Raw genomic sequence first — 19,066 nt, forward strand, 5'->3', positions numbered from 1 at the left:
CTTTGAATCCCTTCAGTTAGTCATTACTTTGATTGCCTATCTGAGGTGATACTCTTCAATCCTCTCTCTTTTTATTACGAGAACTGTGTGAATGTGACCTGTATTAATAACAGGGACGGCGCCAGGATCTTGATTGCAGGGTGGCAAATTAAATATCCGCTAATAGCGACGTCCCTGTAATACCGGTGGTCACAAAAGACGGAGCAAATAAAAACAAAGCGTAGTGGAGATAGCTTCACATAGTGACTGACGTGGATAACTAGTAAAGACAGCGTTATCAAAATTCATCCTCATCATCAGCGTGCGAAGTAATCACTGAGAATTTTTTTGAGGTGGGCTAGCAGATATTGGTGTTCAACAGCGTGGCATTTTCGGCCTGTTGGTGCATATTCATAGCGCCCCCTGCTGCACCACAGCCTCGGTATATATACTGGGCTGGCGGCCGCCATACCTGTTCGCTAACCTTGACGCCGCCCCTGATTATTAGCCACATCGACAAAAATAACTGGTTGAATAGCTATCTTCGATGTACGTTTTCTGCCACTAAAGATACCGTAAACCTTGGACTGACGGGCGATATCTTTCCTGCTTTCTCTTGCATATTAAGAACGCCAACCGTCCACGAAACGAAGGAAGCGAAAAGCGAATGTTGCTGCATTACTTTTAAATATTTTGAGGCGTTTATTAATGATGTAATCATTTTACGGCTGAAAGGTAATTAAATACAAAGCAGAACAAAAAACAATCACATGCCGCCGGTGGCATCCGAACCCACGAACCGCTGAATTGCCCGTACGGTCCTCTGCCAACTCAGATACAGCGGCGGCAGTGCAATCTCCAGCTTTAGGTGTTTTTGTGTTGCGTATAACCTAACCTTGAGAGTGTTCGCCAGCGACACCCCCATCCATAGCGGCGGACGTAGTCCAGCCTCTATTACCGCGATTGTCACGTGGAACGTGGTTGAGCGGTGATAACAAAAGTTGGCCGAGAACCCTCTTGTGCGTCCTATGGCGGCAAGACTGCCAGAACGACGGTCCTCGCTGATCTATTGAGCGAACAAGGCTACGGAAATCAGGGGCTCGTTTTGACGTACATATGAGTGAAGCCAGCAGTCATAGAATCCAACTCAAGCAAAAAGGAAATGTTTCAATGACTTTTTAATAATTCGTGCAGTTTATCAATGTGCACTTAATGGCGCCATTATTTTATGGTTAATTTATTAATTTCTAGTTTTGATCGATGAAAAATTGAGAGGTTACTCATTTTGTGGCTTTGTATTAATTTGTGGCGTCGATAAAAATTATTGGTGTGATAATTTCATGCCTGGATGCCATACAATTGAAACACTGGTTGCAATGATGACACTTTTATGTCCGATAGATCAACGCCACGAATTAATTAAAAAATGAATGAAACATTGCCCTTTGCCTTCCTTAGTTTCGATTACTCTTGGGTTCCTGCTATGTCTTAGGGCATCTCAGTGGCCTGCGAATTATTGTCTAACTTGGTGTCTTAATTCGACCCATACGATTCCTCCGGGCCGCTTTTCCTACGTGCTCCGTCTTAAACACTTGCGCAGCTAGCATTGCCTGGTTGCTTGTTCAGGTGTTTAATAAATCCTTAACACAATCGAGATCCCTTCAAAATACAGGATAGAAAACCGTGCGCCTACGCACACAGGCGGTGTTCGCTCCCGTGTCCATAATTATAGACAAGCTAAAATTTAATTCTGAACATAATTTAGCAGCCTAAATACCTTGACACAGCTGATTTAGGATTTGTTCACGACATGCTATTGTTTTATTTGATTGGGGAATGCAAGTTTACGGCTTTGTGTTAGATTTTAAGAAAGCTTTGGTTTATCAAGCTTCCATGTCTATGCACACATTACACAAAACCACCTATTGCAAAACATTCCTGCCACTCATCCAACGTAAAGAAACCATTCAAAGTTTGCGTAAAATCTATTCATATTATGATTTCCTTTTTTAATCGCTTTAGTTACTGAAGCTCTCACCAATGAGTCTATCGGAGGAGGAGGTTGCGTTTTCTACTGGCACCTGTTGAATTTTTAAAAGATATAAACATAATCCACGAAATATCTTACGACTTCCACACAAAAACACGAGACATAACACTGCAGTCACTCCAGGTTGTAGCTTCTGAACTTGCATATTTTTCCCTATAATATGGCAACCCCGGGGCCCAACAGTCTCGTGCGCTTGCTAAGAGCGTGTTTCTGCCCACACTCCCGTTCTCCAGGAGAGTGCGCACTGTACGAAATGTCGGTTTGCTGCAACGCCACTGGTCGTCTCGACGCGCTGTAGTTGTTACACGACTGACCTGCGTACTGCACAGGACAGCTGAAAACGCGTCGACTGCTCCTTTTGGTTACTTGTCAAAAGTTTCCACTGAGAAGTCTCCTGTCTTCTGACACGCTAACCTCTGGCAATTGTCCACTAAAAGGAAAAAAAAAAAAGTGGACGACGCGGGACGCCATTCAAAATTTGGTCAATCGAAGAAGTTCTCCTAAAAGCAGTGCACACTTGTGGTATTCGACTCGTAATAGCGCTTTGACAGTGGAACCGAACCGTGCTTCCCTTGCTTATCTGCTACGGCTGGTAACAGCCGCTAGTGCGGCGACCGCACCTGATTCAGCAGTTTTCGACTTCGATGTTTGATTGAATCAATAACGACATCTCAGGAAGTGCGTATGAAAAGTTCAGCCGCAATAGCCTCGTTTACATGAGCCCGACAGCGGCGGGTCGAGTCAGGGGATGGAGCTGAGCAAGGTCAGCCTACCTCGACAACTGCGCGTTTACATGAACTCGATTTTAGCGAGTAAAGACCGGTTCAACTGCAGCGGCACCAAGCGTCGAGCAGGCAACGGGAGTGGGCAGTGGCAGCCTCCACGATCGCGGAACAATCCGCTGTCTCGGAGGCGCGACGGCACAAGGGAAGAACAGGTTCGCATTCATCATCTCTCCTCCCACTCACCCGACTCTCCGACTCGATCCAGTTTACATGCTATCTGCTGTTGGGGTCGAGAGAGTCAACGCACCCCCTGCAGCGAAGTTGACTGGACTCGCTCCCTGGACTCCCGGACCCGACTCTGCGGTGTTTACATAAACCCAGTAACCGGTTTTCAACTTAAATCCTGAATTCAACCCCGTCATGTAAACGCCGCTAATGTTGTAGCAGATTTTCCCGAGGGAAACCTTCGGAGGCGCTGTCGCCATTGCGTGAAATGAGCTTCAAAATTTACGCACCAACTCGCAAAAATAAACTTTTAAAAGCCGTCGCCTAGGCCTCCTGCGGCTAGCGTTTAACAGGCGCGTGTTTTACACACTCCCTGTATACTGTGAATTACGTAAAACAAAAAATAATGGAACATTGTTTTCATTCAGTGAGTCCCTCCAACTTTGACGGATATAAAAAATTAGCTCCAAAAAAACGCAACGCATATCATGAAGGCTCCATTAAGACCAAGCGCAAGCAAGAACAGATTCCTTGGGCACAACCGTGGCCAAGGGTGTCACCGTGCGAACTTGCACAAGCTAGACTACTAGGAGAAAACTTAACACTTCAGTGATTGAAATTTTAGGAAACTGAACTAAAGAGTCTGAAATACAACGTTAGCCAATCTCAAATACGAAAATAACAAAACTAAATTCGTCTAATTCTTAGTACCGCTGTAAACTGGCAAATCGGTAAGTCGCGATTTAGAGTCAGTGGGCATCTTTCGCTACTGGCGCCAGTCATGAAAACCACATTTGATTGTTCCCTAAGCGGGAACATCAGCGCACTGTTGATGTCATTGCATAGGTGTCCAGATTACATTCCTATATAATATAGGAAATATGTTTAGGCTTTAAAGCGCATTTCCTTGCGTGGTGCTGATGTGTAAAATTCGATTCTCTCAGCTTTCTGCTCTCATCTACTTCACGCGTTAATTTCTCATTTTGCGTATCCTGAGCTCACAATTCCATTGGCTTCCGTGGCTTTCCTCGCCGCTGTGACAACTGGGCGCGTTCAACGACTGGGCTCCGTCTAACGCCCTACATTGTTGCTGTCCATCACTACTAAGCCACTCGTCCCGGCTCTCGTTTGTAATTGTCATCGCATTCCGTCAGACAGCTTGGCCGGTAACCTCTGAAATTAGGCACTGTCTCTTCGGTGAAACGCACCAATGCTTCGGCACAATTAGCTTAAATATTTTTTTTGTTCACCAAAAATGCCTGAGCTGCACAAGTGCTCATTCTTTTGAATTCTATAGCAAACTATGTTCCAGAGATATTTCCCCAAAACATGCGCTTTCTCACTCTCGTAACCAGACGCGCAATGTTTCAGAGCAATACTATTGAGAGCAATTTTTAGCCGCAAACCTTGTCTCGTTCTTTCTTCAGAATTTTACGAAAAATAAGAAAATATGAGGTAATGAACACCTTCTAGTGGTCGTGCATGCCGGCCCCGTTTGAACCCCGGAGCTCTTTTACAGTGGCTCGAAGCATTTTTATTATAAACAGTTGCTTTCCAAAACCCCAGACACCCCAAAATTTGTGACCAAGCTCTGTAACTGTTCATGGCGTGCGCGTAATAGGTCGCGAATCCGTGATAATGAGCGTTAAGGGGTTATAGGGAATCAGAGGACAATTGTATACAATTTTTGTTCCTACTCAAAATCAAGAGCAAAGTTCTCTGTGGCCATGTTGATGTCTTCGCGGCAGTAGAAAAAAAATGTGTTGCTGAGACAAAGTATTTAAATTTCCCCACCACCAGATTCGAACTTATACGACGGAAACAAATCAAGAATTTCTAAACTATCCTACACTGAAGAGCTATTCCAAAATTTACAGTTCAGACAGTGGTTCCCCATAAAACATCTGTGGAGAGGCCTAGCGGTCGGTAAATGAAGCATATTTCGCTGATGATAAAAACTACGTAGCGAATTTCAAAATGAGCGGTGTGTACCAGCATCGGCCATGAAGCCACTCACCTTGCTTCATATTAGATCCACTGCATGGACGAATAAGAATGTCAGGTTGAACCAACACCATGTGGCGCACTGATCCCGTTCTTCATCGACTGTGGACAAAGTAAGGAGGCTTTCAGTCAGCAATTGAAATTAGTTAAGAGCTATTCTACCATTTGTGCTCACTGACGGTGGTGGCATTATTTGGAAAAGACACAGGTACTTAAATTACGAACAAGAACGTAGAAAGGGAACGGGACGCCCAACTACAAGTAGTTCTCAGCTATATTTCTTCTAGATCGGAGCGCCAGTCCAGTTCCCTCGCAACGTCCATGTGTTGGTACTATGCGCAGTTGCGTCTTTTCTGAATATGCGCCAAAACGCCCAAATTCAACAATTTCTGAGTGCCATTATTTTGTTGCTTCGGAAATAGTGACAAAACGCTGATGCTGGACACGCAAGGCAGTAATAGCGAACATGCTTCCAAAAGTCACACGGCGCACGGCCGGCTGGAGGTTAAACGTCCTCGGGCGTTACTAATGGCCGCAATTAGCTGCAAGTGACTGTGTGGCAAAATGCCCTTGGAGGGAAAGGCAGTTCCTAAAGGGCCAAGCAACCAAGGTCGCGAACGTCACACGTCAACCAAACGTCGAGGTCTGTGCAGGAAATAGTACAGATTAAGCACCCTCGACCGGGCCCCCAGCCCCCGGAGCGGGCTCGGAACTGTGGTCGCTTTGGCTCTGGCTAATAATGGCAGCCGTGGCGGACTGTTTCCTCTTTAACTTTGCAGCAGGTTAGACAGAGATGATGAGCACACTGCACGCGACGCTGAATCACTGAGGTTTCTGCGAAGGAGTCGGCCAACGCGATGCTGCCGGAAATTGCTCCAGAGGCAAATATGCGCCCGCCTGCTCCACCGCTGCTAAAAATGAGTCATTACCGTCATTATTTTTAAACCCAGCGCACACGCTCTCGCGCTTGCATGCTTTCAGTCCGCAGAGATCAAAAGTGATCAAAGGCTTCCGCCGAGAAACTGTGCCGACACTTGCGAGCGAGGAGCCATCTCCGGAAGTGCGCCATCTCACCGGCCGTTCAGCGCGGCACACACTATCGCCCATGCCTGGCGGAACACGGTTGTTTACGCACCCCGTGTGATTTAACGTCTGTTGCTGACATCGCACGCGACCTAAAATTATACTGTCTCTGTCGGTTACCGGCCAAGGCAATGTCGTAAGGGTTCTGTATTCGCGATTTAAACAGATAAAACTATTTAAATGAATATCTAAAGTTAAGCTTTTCAACTGAAAAAGTAAAGGTGTCTGCGCTTACTTAAGAAATGCTATCGCATCAGGAGTTAAAAAAGCAGCGCAGTAGAATTCTGCACGCAGAAATGAACAGGCGCGCTGTGTAAAAATTCTTCCGAAAAAAAAAACTTCTTGTCCAATAATGCAAAGATGCCGCGACCATGCACGTTACTATGGAAAATTCAAGATTTGTGCCTTCCAAGCCTTTTATGTCACAAACACGGACTCACTAAAAAACAAGATGTTTAGATCATGTTTTCGACCGGCTACTCTCACACGCTATTAGTGACATGAATTTACTTGCTACAGGCAGTGCGGAATGATTAGACCCCTGTAGCTGTTAGTATGTATTTCGCGGAACATATCCCCATTGGTTGTTTCGTGTAGGTCATTAGCCCAAATTCCAAGATGCACAATTCGCGTCGCGCGCATGGCCTCTGATCCACGCAATTTCAATTCTGCGTTAAAATAGGACTCTATTTAAGACTGTGGTATTCCGACCTGCTCACTCTAATGATCACACACTCATCATTCTAACGATAGGGACATCTGAGTTGACCACCAGCCGCAGAACCCGTTCGCAGCCTGCTTGCCGTCCATTAAAGTGGTGCTTGCACCAAAGGAAGCTTGTCGATAAGTCAGCAATTCCTAAAACATGGGATGCTCCAAAGGTACGGCGGGATTACCTTTCCTTCTCAATATTTTCTTTCGTATTCTTATCACTGTACAAGGCGCTGAAGCCGCTGCTGTGCTTCCTCGGGATAACTGACCTGTGCAGTTGGCTTTCACGCAGAATGATTTTTTTTAGTTCTTTAAATCGTGTGAGTGCTTAAAGCGCTCCTCATCTATCTCGCTTCCTCATGCCATGCTCTTCGCTTTATCCCACCCCTCGTACACTCATTTTGTCTTCAGTAGCTGGCTACGGGAACATCATCTCTTTCTGCTGGCTCTCACCTGTCTCCTCACCACTTTCATTTCTCCATTCTGCCTGTTATCCTATATTACCGCTGCCCCAGCTCAGGCGCTTCAGTATCGATGGCAGATTCCGGGGCTAGCAAAAATCTTTTCCTTCATTTTTATTATTATTTCAATAAAAATAATCCACTTAATGCTACTACTACTTCTGCTGGCTCTACAGTGATGCCTGTGATCCACATTATGTCGTACAGCGTTCGCATACAGCGCACAACTCTGATCTTGTCTAGGCGAATGAAAAAGCAGCACGATTGAAAGTTGTGGCAAGGCCCATGGTGGGGTGCAGTCGCCTTCATCACCGACTTGGCAGCCATGGAGTTCAAGCATAGGTGAGAGGTGCCAACGTAGTCATAAACCAGGTTATCGCATCCGTGCTGTGCTCGTATACATTAGCTGGTGCGCGCCCCATCGTTCTCCATAACCAGCAAGTGCGCGCGACCTGCAGACATAGGTTAATCCTGTATACGTCTGCTCTAATACGGCTACTCCGTGCTAAAACTCTCGAATAATTACATGGGCCGCTGCAGGCCGCTTACAGCCATTTACTTTCAAGGAGCAATACATAGTTTGCCTTCCTCATTGGGTGCCTTTACTGGTGTACAAATTCGATTTAATTTTACTCTTGACGACACCTTCACGAGGGGCTGAAGGTTTACAATTGTACTTCTTGTAAAGCAGAATAAAGTTAGCTCAAAGGCCCTAGCCAGAATCGCAAGCGGCAACTTTTGAAGTCAGTTAAATGTGCCAAGCGCAAGGGTGCACTTCAGGGGCCAATTCTGTACAAACAATGGAGACTCTTTTCTTCCGCTAACGAAGTCGTAGTCGTCGATTTGCAAAGCATCAGTGGTTTTACTATGATTTTCACAGATTATGCTACGATAGCAGCAAAGATAATTACGGTTGTTAGCAAACGTTGCGCAGTTGTCATCGTTGGCTTATGTTCATCGTTGGCTTAGTTGTCAAGATTGGCTTATGGGCCGCCGCGGCACCAGATCGGGCTGTATAGTGGTACGCAGTGGCGACTATCGCTCACGCCATCTACTCGAACCGTATTCTCGACTTACGAATCGAGGTAAACATAAAGGACTCGCTCACGCTTCTGCCGAGTCCGGCACGAAGCGTTTCACTATTCCCCGCCGCCAGAAAAACAGAGCAGGCGCTTGTGGATGGTGGTGGACGTGAGACAGTAGCTTTTCGTGTGGTTCGGCGGGCGGGTCACAGTTTGGCCTAGCGAGTGAGCCAGTCCTCCCATGTGCGGTATTCAAAACAGAGCCCGCACTTGTGCCGTCCAGCTTAGACGGCGCGGCGACGGCAGTTAGTGTAAACACAAAGCTTATGGTGGAGAAGGGCGCGGGGGTTTCGCGGGGATGCGTTGTAGGGCAGCAAAAGAAAACAAAGGAAACAGAAAAGGGAAAAATCCGCGGCCCGCCCGAGGAGCGACGCACGCGTAAATATCTCTCGCCGCGACGAGCCGCAGTCGAGCGTTCTTCCGGAGTCGCGAGAAAATATCCCGCGCATGTGTGGGCGCTTAGCTTAGCAGCGGCGGCTCGGCGCGAACGAACAGCGGCCAGACGAGCGCCCTCGCATAGGCCGCCTCCCAGTTTTGAGTTGTTGCTTGCTTGGCGGATGATTTCCGGCCGTCCGCTTGTTGCCGACTGGTTCACTGTGAAAGCGCCCCCCCCCCCCCCCCCCTCCCCCTTGCCCTTCTCCTGCTGCTGCTCTGAGAGCCGTCGACTCGCGCATCACCTTGATGCTTCTTCAGTCGGCTTCCCTCCACTGTGTCCAACAAGCCTCTCGTCATCCCCCCCCCCCCCCCCCCCTGCCTACTGAGCTTCCCCCTAACAACATCTCGCAAGATCCACACCGGACCCCCAAACTCGCACCGACAATCCTCTCGACAACCCCGCCTCTAGCTTTCGGAAAGAAGTGCGCAGACGGTTCGGGCGGGGTCTTCGGTTGGCGCCGCGTCGTCACGGCTCAAACAAAGGCAGTCGGCCGGCGGGCGTTCGCAGCGGGGATGCCCCGCCGCCGGCTTCCGCGGCAGATAAGCGTTCGCGACGCGTCCTGTGCGGCCGGCAGTCGCCACACAAGTTCGCACGATGGAAAGAAAGTCAGAGCACACACGTGCGCAGCCCACTGCCCAAGACAGATGAACAGAGCGCATCAATGCGACGCCATATGCACGTTCATTGAACTGCGATGAGTGATGCGACATAAAAAAAAAAGCGCAAAAAAATGTAACTAAGTATTTTATGTGACGAGGGAAAGACAAGTAGTCCTCAGTCACGGTGCACACCTCAACCACGTCTAGACGACAAAGAAGAGAGGGAAAGTTGAGAGAGAGAAAGAGGTGCGCAGTGGTAAGCTTTGGATTAACTGCGAGCAATTTTTTTTTAACCTAGTCACCGCTGCGGGTCTCTGACAAAAGTCATAGCAGCAAATATGGCTTGTGCGCTTGATAAGGGAAGTTTTAACCGCGGTGTTAGTAGAAATTAGTCAGAAAGAATCACGAAATATGTTTCGGGTTTCACAATTACCTGCTGATTTGTATAACGATCCACAAATCTATTATGTCAAATAATTTTACACGAATATTCGCTAAGCGTCATGACCTAGCTTGAATTGGAATTAACACGACAAATTTGTAGGAGTGTTGGCTGCGAAGAAGCACTCCCGACACAATGTATGAAAAATAATATTACTCCGCCTGATTGTGACTGACTTGTTTCTTACCCATAATGTCAAGAAATAACAATCATTTTGTTACATACTTGTGTATACCACAAACCATATTACGCCAAATGGCACGTATACGTAACACGTCATCAGTTCTGTGAACGGAAGTTGTGTGGAATGCTTTTACGAAGTTCACTTCCATAGCTCGCAACAACTCCATCATTAGCTCTTCCTGGGCTTGGACAGACCATGCATCAAGCACGGGAATCTTATTATGTCACTTTAAGCGCACTGAATGGCAGCAGCACTGAAATGATCATTAAATGACATGCCGCCGCGGTGGCTCAGTGGCTACGGTGCTCGGCTGCTGACCCGAAAGACGCGGGTTCGATCCCGGCCGCGGCGGTCGAATTTCGATAGAGGCGAAATTCTAGAGGCCCGTGTACTGTGCGATGTCAGTGCACGTTAAAGAACCCCAGGTGGTCGAAATTCCCGGAGACCTTCACTGCGGCATTCCTCTTAGCCTGAGTCGCTTTGGGACGTTAAACTCACGTAAAGCATAAACCAAATTAAATGACAGTACTCTACGTTTCTGTACAATAGAATCACTTGGTTTTACTGCGAAATTATGCCTAATATGACAATTGCAGTGCACTAGAGGGAAGCAACAGGAAATATAATATTAATACGGCACGTAAAAAAATGCGGACACAACCCTTAGCTGCGCGAGACAACAGCGATGTACGCAGGTGTCGTGCTAAGAACTTCGCCCAATTTCCTCGAGACATCTCCTCGGCACCTGCGTACAGGCACGAGTCACACAGTAAAGTCTGTGTGGCATTCATGTCGCGAGACCAAGGAGCGGATTCTGGGAGAGACCGCCTTATCCCCCCCCCCCCCCCTCGTTTTTCACTCCCGTGGCGAGAAATTTTGCACAGGGAAACCATGCCGAGCACCGTTTTTTCGACGAATATTTCCATGAAATGCACGGTCCAAATGAGACCGCCCCGCCAATAGTGACCTATTATTGCATTATTCTGCATAGGCCAAGATCTGTTGGCTGAAACAATAAGCAAAATTCTGAACCTCAGATCCTGGCTATGATTTCGTGATACGTATTGTACAAAGCCAAGCGGTCTTCGTTTATGGTCGCAAAAGTAAATCAACTTCTGGCAGTGTTGCACATTTTAAAAACATTTATTTAACCAAAGCGTCAGCATCAAAAGATGAAGGAGGGCTACCTTAAGTTCACTCGCTGCAGAAGTTAGACTACCCCCCCCCCCCCCCCTCCCATTATTATTTCAGCGGGCTTACTTCGCAATATCACTCAATCGGTGATTCCAATATTTCGCTATTCATTTCTGGCATATGGTCGAACATGTGTGCAAACTTTTATCACTCACAGAAGGTTCACAAATTTTACTTCTACCTTTCGAGGTAGCAACAACTCTTAATACATCTACAAGTTCTTACATTTCACGAATTATGCGGCCACTAACGACAGAATATTCTCAGTTCTTAACTTTTATCCAGCATTTATTTTTCCTGCCCATCACAAGGCTTTAAAGGCATCCTAATTAATGCAGTGCATATGCGTGACCTCAGTGCTTCGTTCTGCCATACCAAGTGTGATGACCTTACGTGAAATAATGAATTATCGACGTTCTAATGTACGAGAAGAAGTAGCAATTCGAAATACATGAACTTTTTTTGAGGAACATGAACCTAGTGAAAGTCTGCAAGTATGCAGTGTAATAGTAACCTTAAGTTTCTCTGTGTCTATGAGCTCCATGAGGCCAATATGTTCAGCTCCTGTCTGATTAAGAGATATATAGTTTACAGAACAATTCTGACGGCAACGTGCAGCTCGAATCTCACTGCCTCAAAGCGCAATCGCCAACTCTTTTCTTTTTTTATCGTTCTATGCAGAACATGCACCTATGCCACGGTGCCCGCCATTCTGTGGTGCGCGCGCCGCGATGAAAGGCGGCGCCTATGTCTAATCAGCTTAATATTCACCTACTGCGACTTCTACCGCTGAAGCTACGTTCTCTACCATATACTGGCGTCCCGTGACGTTATTTCGATACCTCTTATTTAAAAGCCATTCATATCCTGACATCACATTTCCGTGGAGACTGCATTCAGCGGCCTTGTAGTCTTCGCATAGCAAGGAATTGAAGCTCAGTCAATAAAACAACTTTTGCAAGTACGTTAATGCATCGTCAGCTCAGTACTATTCCATTATTTCTGACCCATGTGTTTATATACAGAGTATACAGAGAGATGTTTATATACAGAGTTCCTGCCATCTGCTCGGTGCGATTTCAATACCGAGTCTTAGACCTCGTGTGTGATGCCATTCTCAAATTTGGCTCTAGAAAATATCAGGCACTGGGATCAGTGACCATGACGTCTTTAATGTTACCACCACGTTACTTGCATGGTCATGTTGCCCTTATTTAGCGACGCCTAGTCAAGTAACACAAAGAATGCACTTCCGGTTTGAACAAAGCACATATTATAGTTTTAATCCCGGGGTCGCGTTGCTTTGACGCCACCTTTTGCTTCGCTCTTTTCCTCGCTAATAATCACCAAAACTTTTATAATTGTCAAAATGAAAGTTCGAGAAATTGTCCATTCTTCTAAGCCACAGTTATGCTAAACCACAGTTGCTGTCAACTTTATGTGAAAGTGCGGTTGTTCAGCTTAAGTACAACGCAGCGAGCCATGGAAAGAAAAACTATAGGTTTAACCTTAAGAGAACGGAAGCGGGCTGAGTGGGTGAGGGAACAAACGCAGGTTAATGGCATCCTAGTCGAAATCAAGAAGAACATATGAGCTTGGGCAGGGCATGTAATGCGAAGGCAAGATAACCGCTTGTCCTTAAGAGTAACGTAGTGGATTCCAAGAGAAGGCAAGCATAGCAGGGGGCGGCAGGAAGTTATGTCGGTGGATAAGATTAAGAAGTTTGCAGGTATGCGGTAGGCACAGCCTGCGAGGGACAGGGTTAATTGGAGAGACACAGGAGAGGCATTTGCCCTCCAGTGGGCGTAGTCAGGCTGATGATTACGATGTTTATGCCGTTGTCTCGTGTTCTTGGTGTGTAAGTGAAATGCTTTTTTCTTGCTGAAGGTCATCAAATATTGTACAGCGGCGCAGATCCTTTGTCAAGCCTTCTATAGGCTTTTTGGCACGCGCTGCTGACAACTGGGCTTGGTTAAATAAAGGTGCCTGGCTTGACCTGACTTGTCATACTGTTCCCAAGGCATAGTGGCCAACAGAACAAAGAAAAATTTAAGAGATTGCCAAATGGTATTCTCTTTCTGGCCCACAGCACAATGCAGCAGAACAGGAATTTCGCTGGCCTGTTCGCAAAGCCAAGCATACATTCTGAAACTGCGACTTTAAGTGGCTCATTAAACAAAAACATGATATGTGCAAAAAAACACTGAAATGTTCACCATCTAAAATTTTTAGTGTCAAATAATTATTCTGATTATCTTTTCAAAAACGTTAAAAAGCAACTTTCCCAAGAACAACGTTGCTAACACTAAAATTAGCGAGAATAGTGCGGACGTCTCCAGCAACACTTGCAGCCGCATATTCCACTTAACAAGTGCCGTTCGCTGAGCTTGCTGCCCATTTTCTACGAGAAGGCGCTAAAAAGGGACACTGAGACATTCAAAAATCAAGAGAGACGTACACGTCGACATATTTCAATAATACCTCTCAACGGGCGATATTGTGCATAAAAAGAAAATCGCGAAACTCCTCAGTCTCTAACTGTGCTGAAATAATTACTTTTTTAATGAATCTCCAAACAAGCACCAAAGAAAACCGGCATACTTCCCAGGTCAGCCGTACAAAGGGATCAAACATATATATACCTTTAGCGCTGCTTAGCATAAAAAACTAACGAGTTCTATAATAACGGGCGTGGCCTTGGAAAATAATTGCAATATAAAAGCCACAAACGGAGTTTACTTTCAGTTTATTGGTATTCACGGCACAGAATCTAAATATCGACTAGATATTCAGTGACTTTTTGAAAGATTGGGTAGCGCTCTCTCGAATGAACGAAACATTAACGTCGCAATGTAAATTGGTTGAAAATTTTCTTTGATTGCGGGACAATATTATTATTGTTTTTTTTTTCGCATCTGCTTGCCCGAAGGAAGTTTTTGCTATCTTCGGAATTGTTCCTTTCGTTTATGGCCTGCGGTTTTATATTCAATTTTCATTTAAGACTGCATAGTGGTTGGTTAGTTGGTTGGTTTTGGGGGAAGGGAATGGCGCAGTATCTGTCTCATATATCGTTGGACACCTGAACCGCGCCGTAAGGGAAAGGATAAAGGAGGGAGTGAAAGAAGAAAGGTAGAAAGAGGTGCCGTAGTGGAGAGCTCCGGCCGCATAGTGCGTTGCAAAATCAAAATTTTTCGACGCATAGTGTGTAAAAAAATCAAGTTTCCTGCAAAATGCTCTATTGTTCAACAACATCTCGACCGTAAGACGCTTTGATGCTCACGCAGGCACGGGACCATTTCTGCAGATAAGTTTTAATAGATTTCAACGGCAAAGAAGTCTTCCCGTCATTCATCTCCTCACTTCACGGCAGTTACCTAACTCGAAACCTCTATAACTGCCTCGTCGTGCATCTAGCTGCTGCCCCTCCTAAAAAGACCACATACGTATATAAAACTGAAACCAAATCCTTCCCTATTCTTTTCTCGAACGGGAAGTCACGGGTCACTGGGGTTCAGCCAAGCGATGCGCTTTTCGGCTGATTTCGGAAACTCCTCTGCCGACCGCCCCTAATGGTCGAGTCATCGCGCGCGGTGAACAAACCGCTCTTCCCAGCCTCCGCCACCCGTCCCGCAACAATCCGGCGTGCATGGCGGCGGACCTCAGCACGCGCTCATAAGCGCGCACGACACACCCTCGCTTGCGGCCGCCCTCTCACTTTTCCTCCTCTCAGCGCGACCAGCTGTGTGGAAAGGAGCCGCTGCTAGAGCGAAGCCGCCCGCTGTGTGGTAACGGCGCGGGGGTCCAAGTGTAACCCCCCCCCCCCCCCCCCGTCTCCCTCCCCCGCCGCGAGCAGAGACGGAGGGGTCCTCTTCCAGCGACCGGCGGCCAGAGGGTCGACCACACACCGCTGCGGAGAGCCCGACAGAGTAGCCGGGAGGACAGTGCCAATGGGACAGGACGGCGGTGCCACGATGCGGTTCCTCTCGGCGACCGCTGTCCTCGGCTGCTGGCTGCTGCTTCGCGGCCACGCGGCCCCGGACTTCCCGGCGATGCGCAGGCACACCGCCGACAGCTCCTGCCGGGCCGCGGGTCTCTGCTGCCCCGGCCGGGACGCCTCGTGCGTGGTGCGCAAGGCCATGCCGCCCTCCCTCGAAGGAGGCTCCAACGCGGTGGTCCAGGCCGAGGAGCGCGACGAGCAGTCCTGCTACTGCGACCACGCCTGCCTGCAGCTGGGAGACTGCTGCGACGACTTCAAGGAGTCCTGCGGAGGTGAGCCCGCGGCCCTAGCACTGCGCGCTCATTGCTGAACCGGACGCGAAAGTCGTCGATTGTATGCTTCCTTCTCATCCCGGCAATCAGGGGCGAAGCATGTTGGCATATTTTATTGTTATTTCTACAGATATATTTCGAGTATATCGCTACATGAGTTCCGAAGCTGCCTAGGCATCAAAGATTAAGAGGGCATAAGAAGAATAAGAAGGTCCCAAACATTTTAGAAGGACGAACCGCTGTTGGCGCGCGCAACAATAGTGCGCGCCTAAATTAAGCTTGAGAAGAGGAAGAGTACAGCTTTATTTTAGCTCATAACAATATAGAAAGTGCCACGGAGGTTAATGCTCAAACCGGGACCTCGTGTCCTCTGTTCACGTGATGTTCTCATCGCCCTCTAACTACTTCACCCCGACAAAGCAAGCTCTCTTCCCTTTCACGACGAGGGAATATGCTGCGAGGTAACTTATAAGGGCGATCAAGATTACATCTTTCTACGGGAAAGTGAGCGCACCATTGCGTGTGGTCACAGCTATTTCTTTCTTGCCACACGGAAGCAATGAAAAGAGGGTGTTTTTCGGCCAACTGGCCGCACGTCTCAACTAAGACAAATTTAGGCACATTTTACATTCACTAAGTCTACTCTCACCAGCTCTCGCGGTCAGCTAAGAGAAAAAAGGGTCTCGCTTTCATCAAGTATCAAACTGGGTCACTGCGGTCAGGAGCCCATGTGGATGCAGGCAACATATTTGTGTTCGTGTGGTAACTGTTCACTGTGTCCTGCGGAGCACCTAAACAGGAGTGTATATATGCACCACATTAACGCAAACCAGCATTTTTGCTGAGTTCATCAAGATTATGTATGCTAACCTTCACCATACAACACGTGCTACAAGCAGTGGAACAATGTTTCGGGTGGTTTACTTCCGTAGAAACTGTCTGAGTATTGACAACCCACGATAGCGTTGTCAGGCGTTGTGCGGCCCCGTAAGTATTGGAGGAGTATCAAAACGATGTTACTCCTGGTTCACCTTTTCATTTTTACGCTATTTTCCCTCTTTTTATGAGCGCTTTTTTTCTGTCACTTTCACACGCGCGCGACAATTTTTAAGGCTAGCTGGTAGCGGCACAGTAAGACATCGAAACAATAAAGAAATTGGGAGCCAGAAGAGTGCATATTTGTGGGGAACACGGCCAAATGATAACAACGAACTGTGACTGCACAGCGCTCGCACTCGTGCAGTACAAAATAAATATGATCTTCAGCCACGCAGAGCAAACGGCGACTATGTAGTTCTCAACTACTCGCTTCGAAACATGCAGATATTATGGAGTAACAAATCAAGCACGAAAACGAAAGCATGGACAAAATGAGATACAAGCTAAAAAAAATTCAAACAGACGGTTGAGCATACGCCGGCTGTTTTGTCTAGATTTTTCAGGCTGCGATGCTTTACTGTCTGTAACAGCGTTTTTCTTCCATATTTTTTCTTCCTTTCTCGTTTTAACATAACTGACAAGTGGGCTCAAGGCGTTTTCTGCTGACAGAGGGGTCAGTACCTTCTGGGGCTCCCTCCTTATTTCCAGACACGTGTGACGATCGTTGTGCCTTAACATTGCCGCGTGCGATGGGATAATTTCGAATGCGCGGCACAGTGCGAGCGCTACTGGAACCTACTGCAGTGTTAGCTAGTTTTTATTCATTCTTTATTTCTTGTGTAACCCCCACACCTTATCCGCAAATATAAAAGCACGAACTGCATGCAAGAGACACAAGTTCGTAGCCTGCACTTAGCGCTATATTGATGTTCTTTTTGCTTTATATCTTTGTTTGGACTTGTGAGTTCCTTGTGCAGGATCGATGCGCGAAAAAATAAAAGTAGCACAACAGAAACAGCCAGGATACGGTATACCGCTATGCGCGACGGCGACATTTCGTTACATGTTCTGGCTACTCCTTAGGGTCGTCGCCCGCACGGCAAGGTTGAGTAAATGCCAGAAGAGCAGGAAGCGCCCAGTTATCTTAGTCTTGCCCAGCTGTTTTAGTGCGAGATAATGGAGCCTGCACGAAAAACGCTGCGGCTTTGTCAAGTCTTGCCTTGAGCTGTGCGTCGTTCTCGTATTGCTCGGCTTGAATTGCATAATCAGCGTACCGCAGCAGACTCCGCTCACTCGGAGGACATTTATCTGCGCACCCTTCTCCTGGTGGGTATATCTTACTGTTCTATCGCCAGAGCGATTAACACAAGGACTCTAACGCAAGGACATTGATTAGCATGGAAAGCATTTACCAGCTGCTCGCCATCTCCGGTTGCGAGACCTAGTTTTTTTCGTCTTGTGTCCTAGCCTTAGAAACAGCTGGTGCTTCATTGAAGTAAGTTTGAAGATGTTAATTCGAATTATCCGCAAAGTCACTCATTGTTACGTTCTAGTCTATTTGGTTGCAAAAAAAAAAAACGCAGCCCGTTTACTCGCGGTGCAAAGCGATTTATTGTGGTCGACACCGAAGAAATTAATCTCCCACGATGTCAAAGCCGCAGCGTACTACTCACTCATCAAGTATAGTTTAATTTTGACTTCATGGGCGTTTCGAACTTTGGCTTGAGCGTCGAAGTGCCCGCGTGTTATTGTGCTTGCAAGCGGTTCCCATGCCTAAGAATTCTAGACAAAAGCACCTTTGACCGGGAAAGATGTTTGGTTGTTTTTGTGGGTTTTGCGTCCCAAAGCAATTCAGGCTATGAGGGGACGCCGTAGTGGAAGGCTCGGAATAATTTTGACCTCCTGGGGGTTCGTTAACGTGCGCTGACATCGCACAGTACATCGGGCCTCTAGCATTTTCGGCTCCATCAAAATGCGACCGCTGCGGCCTTCATCCAAGCCGCTTATTTCGTGTCCCTCAAATATAGGGATAAAACATAACTGAATTAAACATTTTCACTAGATCGCGTACTGTATATTTAGAATCTCAGGCAGGAAGACGCCTAAGCGACAAAAAATTTTTTTAACTAATTTGCTGGAGGCATGGTGTATAAGTTCAAAAGGCGCTGATGTTAACTTTTACGAGCCAAACCCACATCAACTTACGCTACTTGTCTCTCAACTACCGTCAAAACCTTTATAGATAGATAGATAGATCTTTATTTCAGACAACAAGGTCTCGGATACAGGGGCAAAAGGCAGATGCACTCTGCCTGACGGGGCCCAAGCACCCGATACAATGCTCAGGACAAGCGGCAAAAGAAAAAAAAACATAATTATACATGGTAAAACTAGGAGGAAGGTGCATACTCTTGCAATGACATAATTATAAAGTAAATATTTACAAGGCACATCACAATAAGAAAAACATGAAAATTCACAGAGTTGACGGAAAACAGGGACATCAAGAATTTCTGCGTGAACAACCCTTTAATTATTCGGACGAGAAAGGAGGTAAGCTTTAGCATTTCTATAGAAAGACTTTTGGGAAACAGATTTCTGAATAATTTCTATGGCCTGTGTATGTTTATTTAGAAGACTGGGAATTAAATATGAAAGCATTTCGGTTCCATAGTTAGTCCTTACGAATGGTACTCTGTAACTGACGTGTCTTAGTTTATAAGGCACGTCACTACTAGAGTTT

At 46.7% G+C, this 19,066-nt stretch overlaps 1 protein-coding gene and 1 long non-coding RNA gene across 3 annotated transcripts in view; one reads left to right on the forward strand and one right to left on the reverse strand.

The window, feature by feature from the left end:
* The window catches only part of LOC144122064 (uncharacterized), an 85,285-nt gene that overhangs the window by 62,343 nt on the left and 3,876 nt on the right, over positions 1-19,066 (reverse strand). For both annotated transcript variants that reach the window (XR_013312793.1, XR_013312792.1), the window contains exon 2: positions 4,997-5,085. This is a non-coding gene — a long non-coding RNA (uncharacterized LOC144122064). The remainder of the gene's footprint in view (positions 1-4,996; positions 5,086-19,066) is intronic.
* LOC144122062 (somatomedin-B and thrombospondin type-1 domain-containing protein-like) overlaps positions 7,549-19,066 on the forward strand; it is a 34,241-nt gene continuing 22,723 nt past the window's right edge. Inside the window, exons 1-2 of the mRNA XM_077655577.1 lie at positions 7,549-7,580; positions 15,029-15,444. Coding sequence (XP_077511703.1) covers positions 7,564-7,580; positions 15,029-15,444 — 433 coding nt within the window. The 5' untranslated portion in view covers positions 7,549-7,563. The remainder of the gene's footprint in view (positions 7,581-15,028; positions 15,445-19,066) is intronic.

This window comes from Amblyomma americanum, chromosome 2 (assembly GCF_052857255.1).
Source record: "Amblyomma americanum isolate KBUSLIRL-KWMA chromosome 2, ASM5285725v1, whole genome shotgun sequence".
Taxonomy (NCBI): Eukaryota; Metazoa; Arthropoda; class Arachnida; order Ixodida; family Ixodidae; genus Amblyomma; species Amblyomma americanum.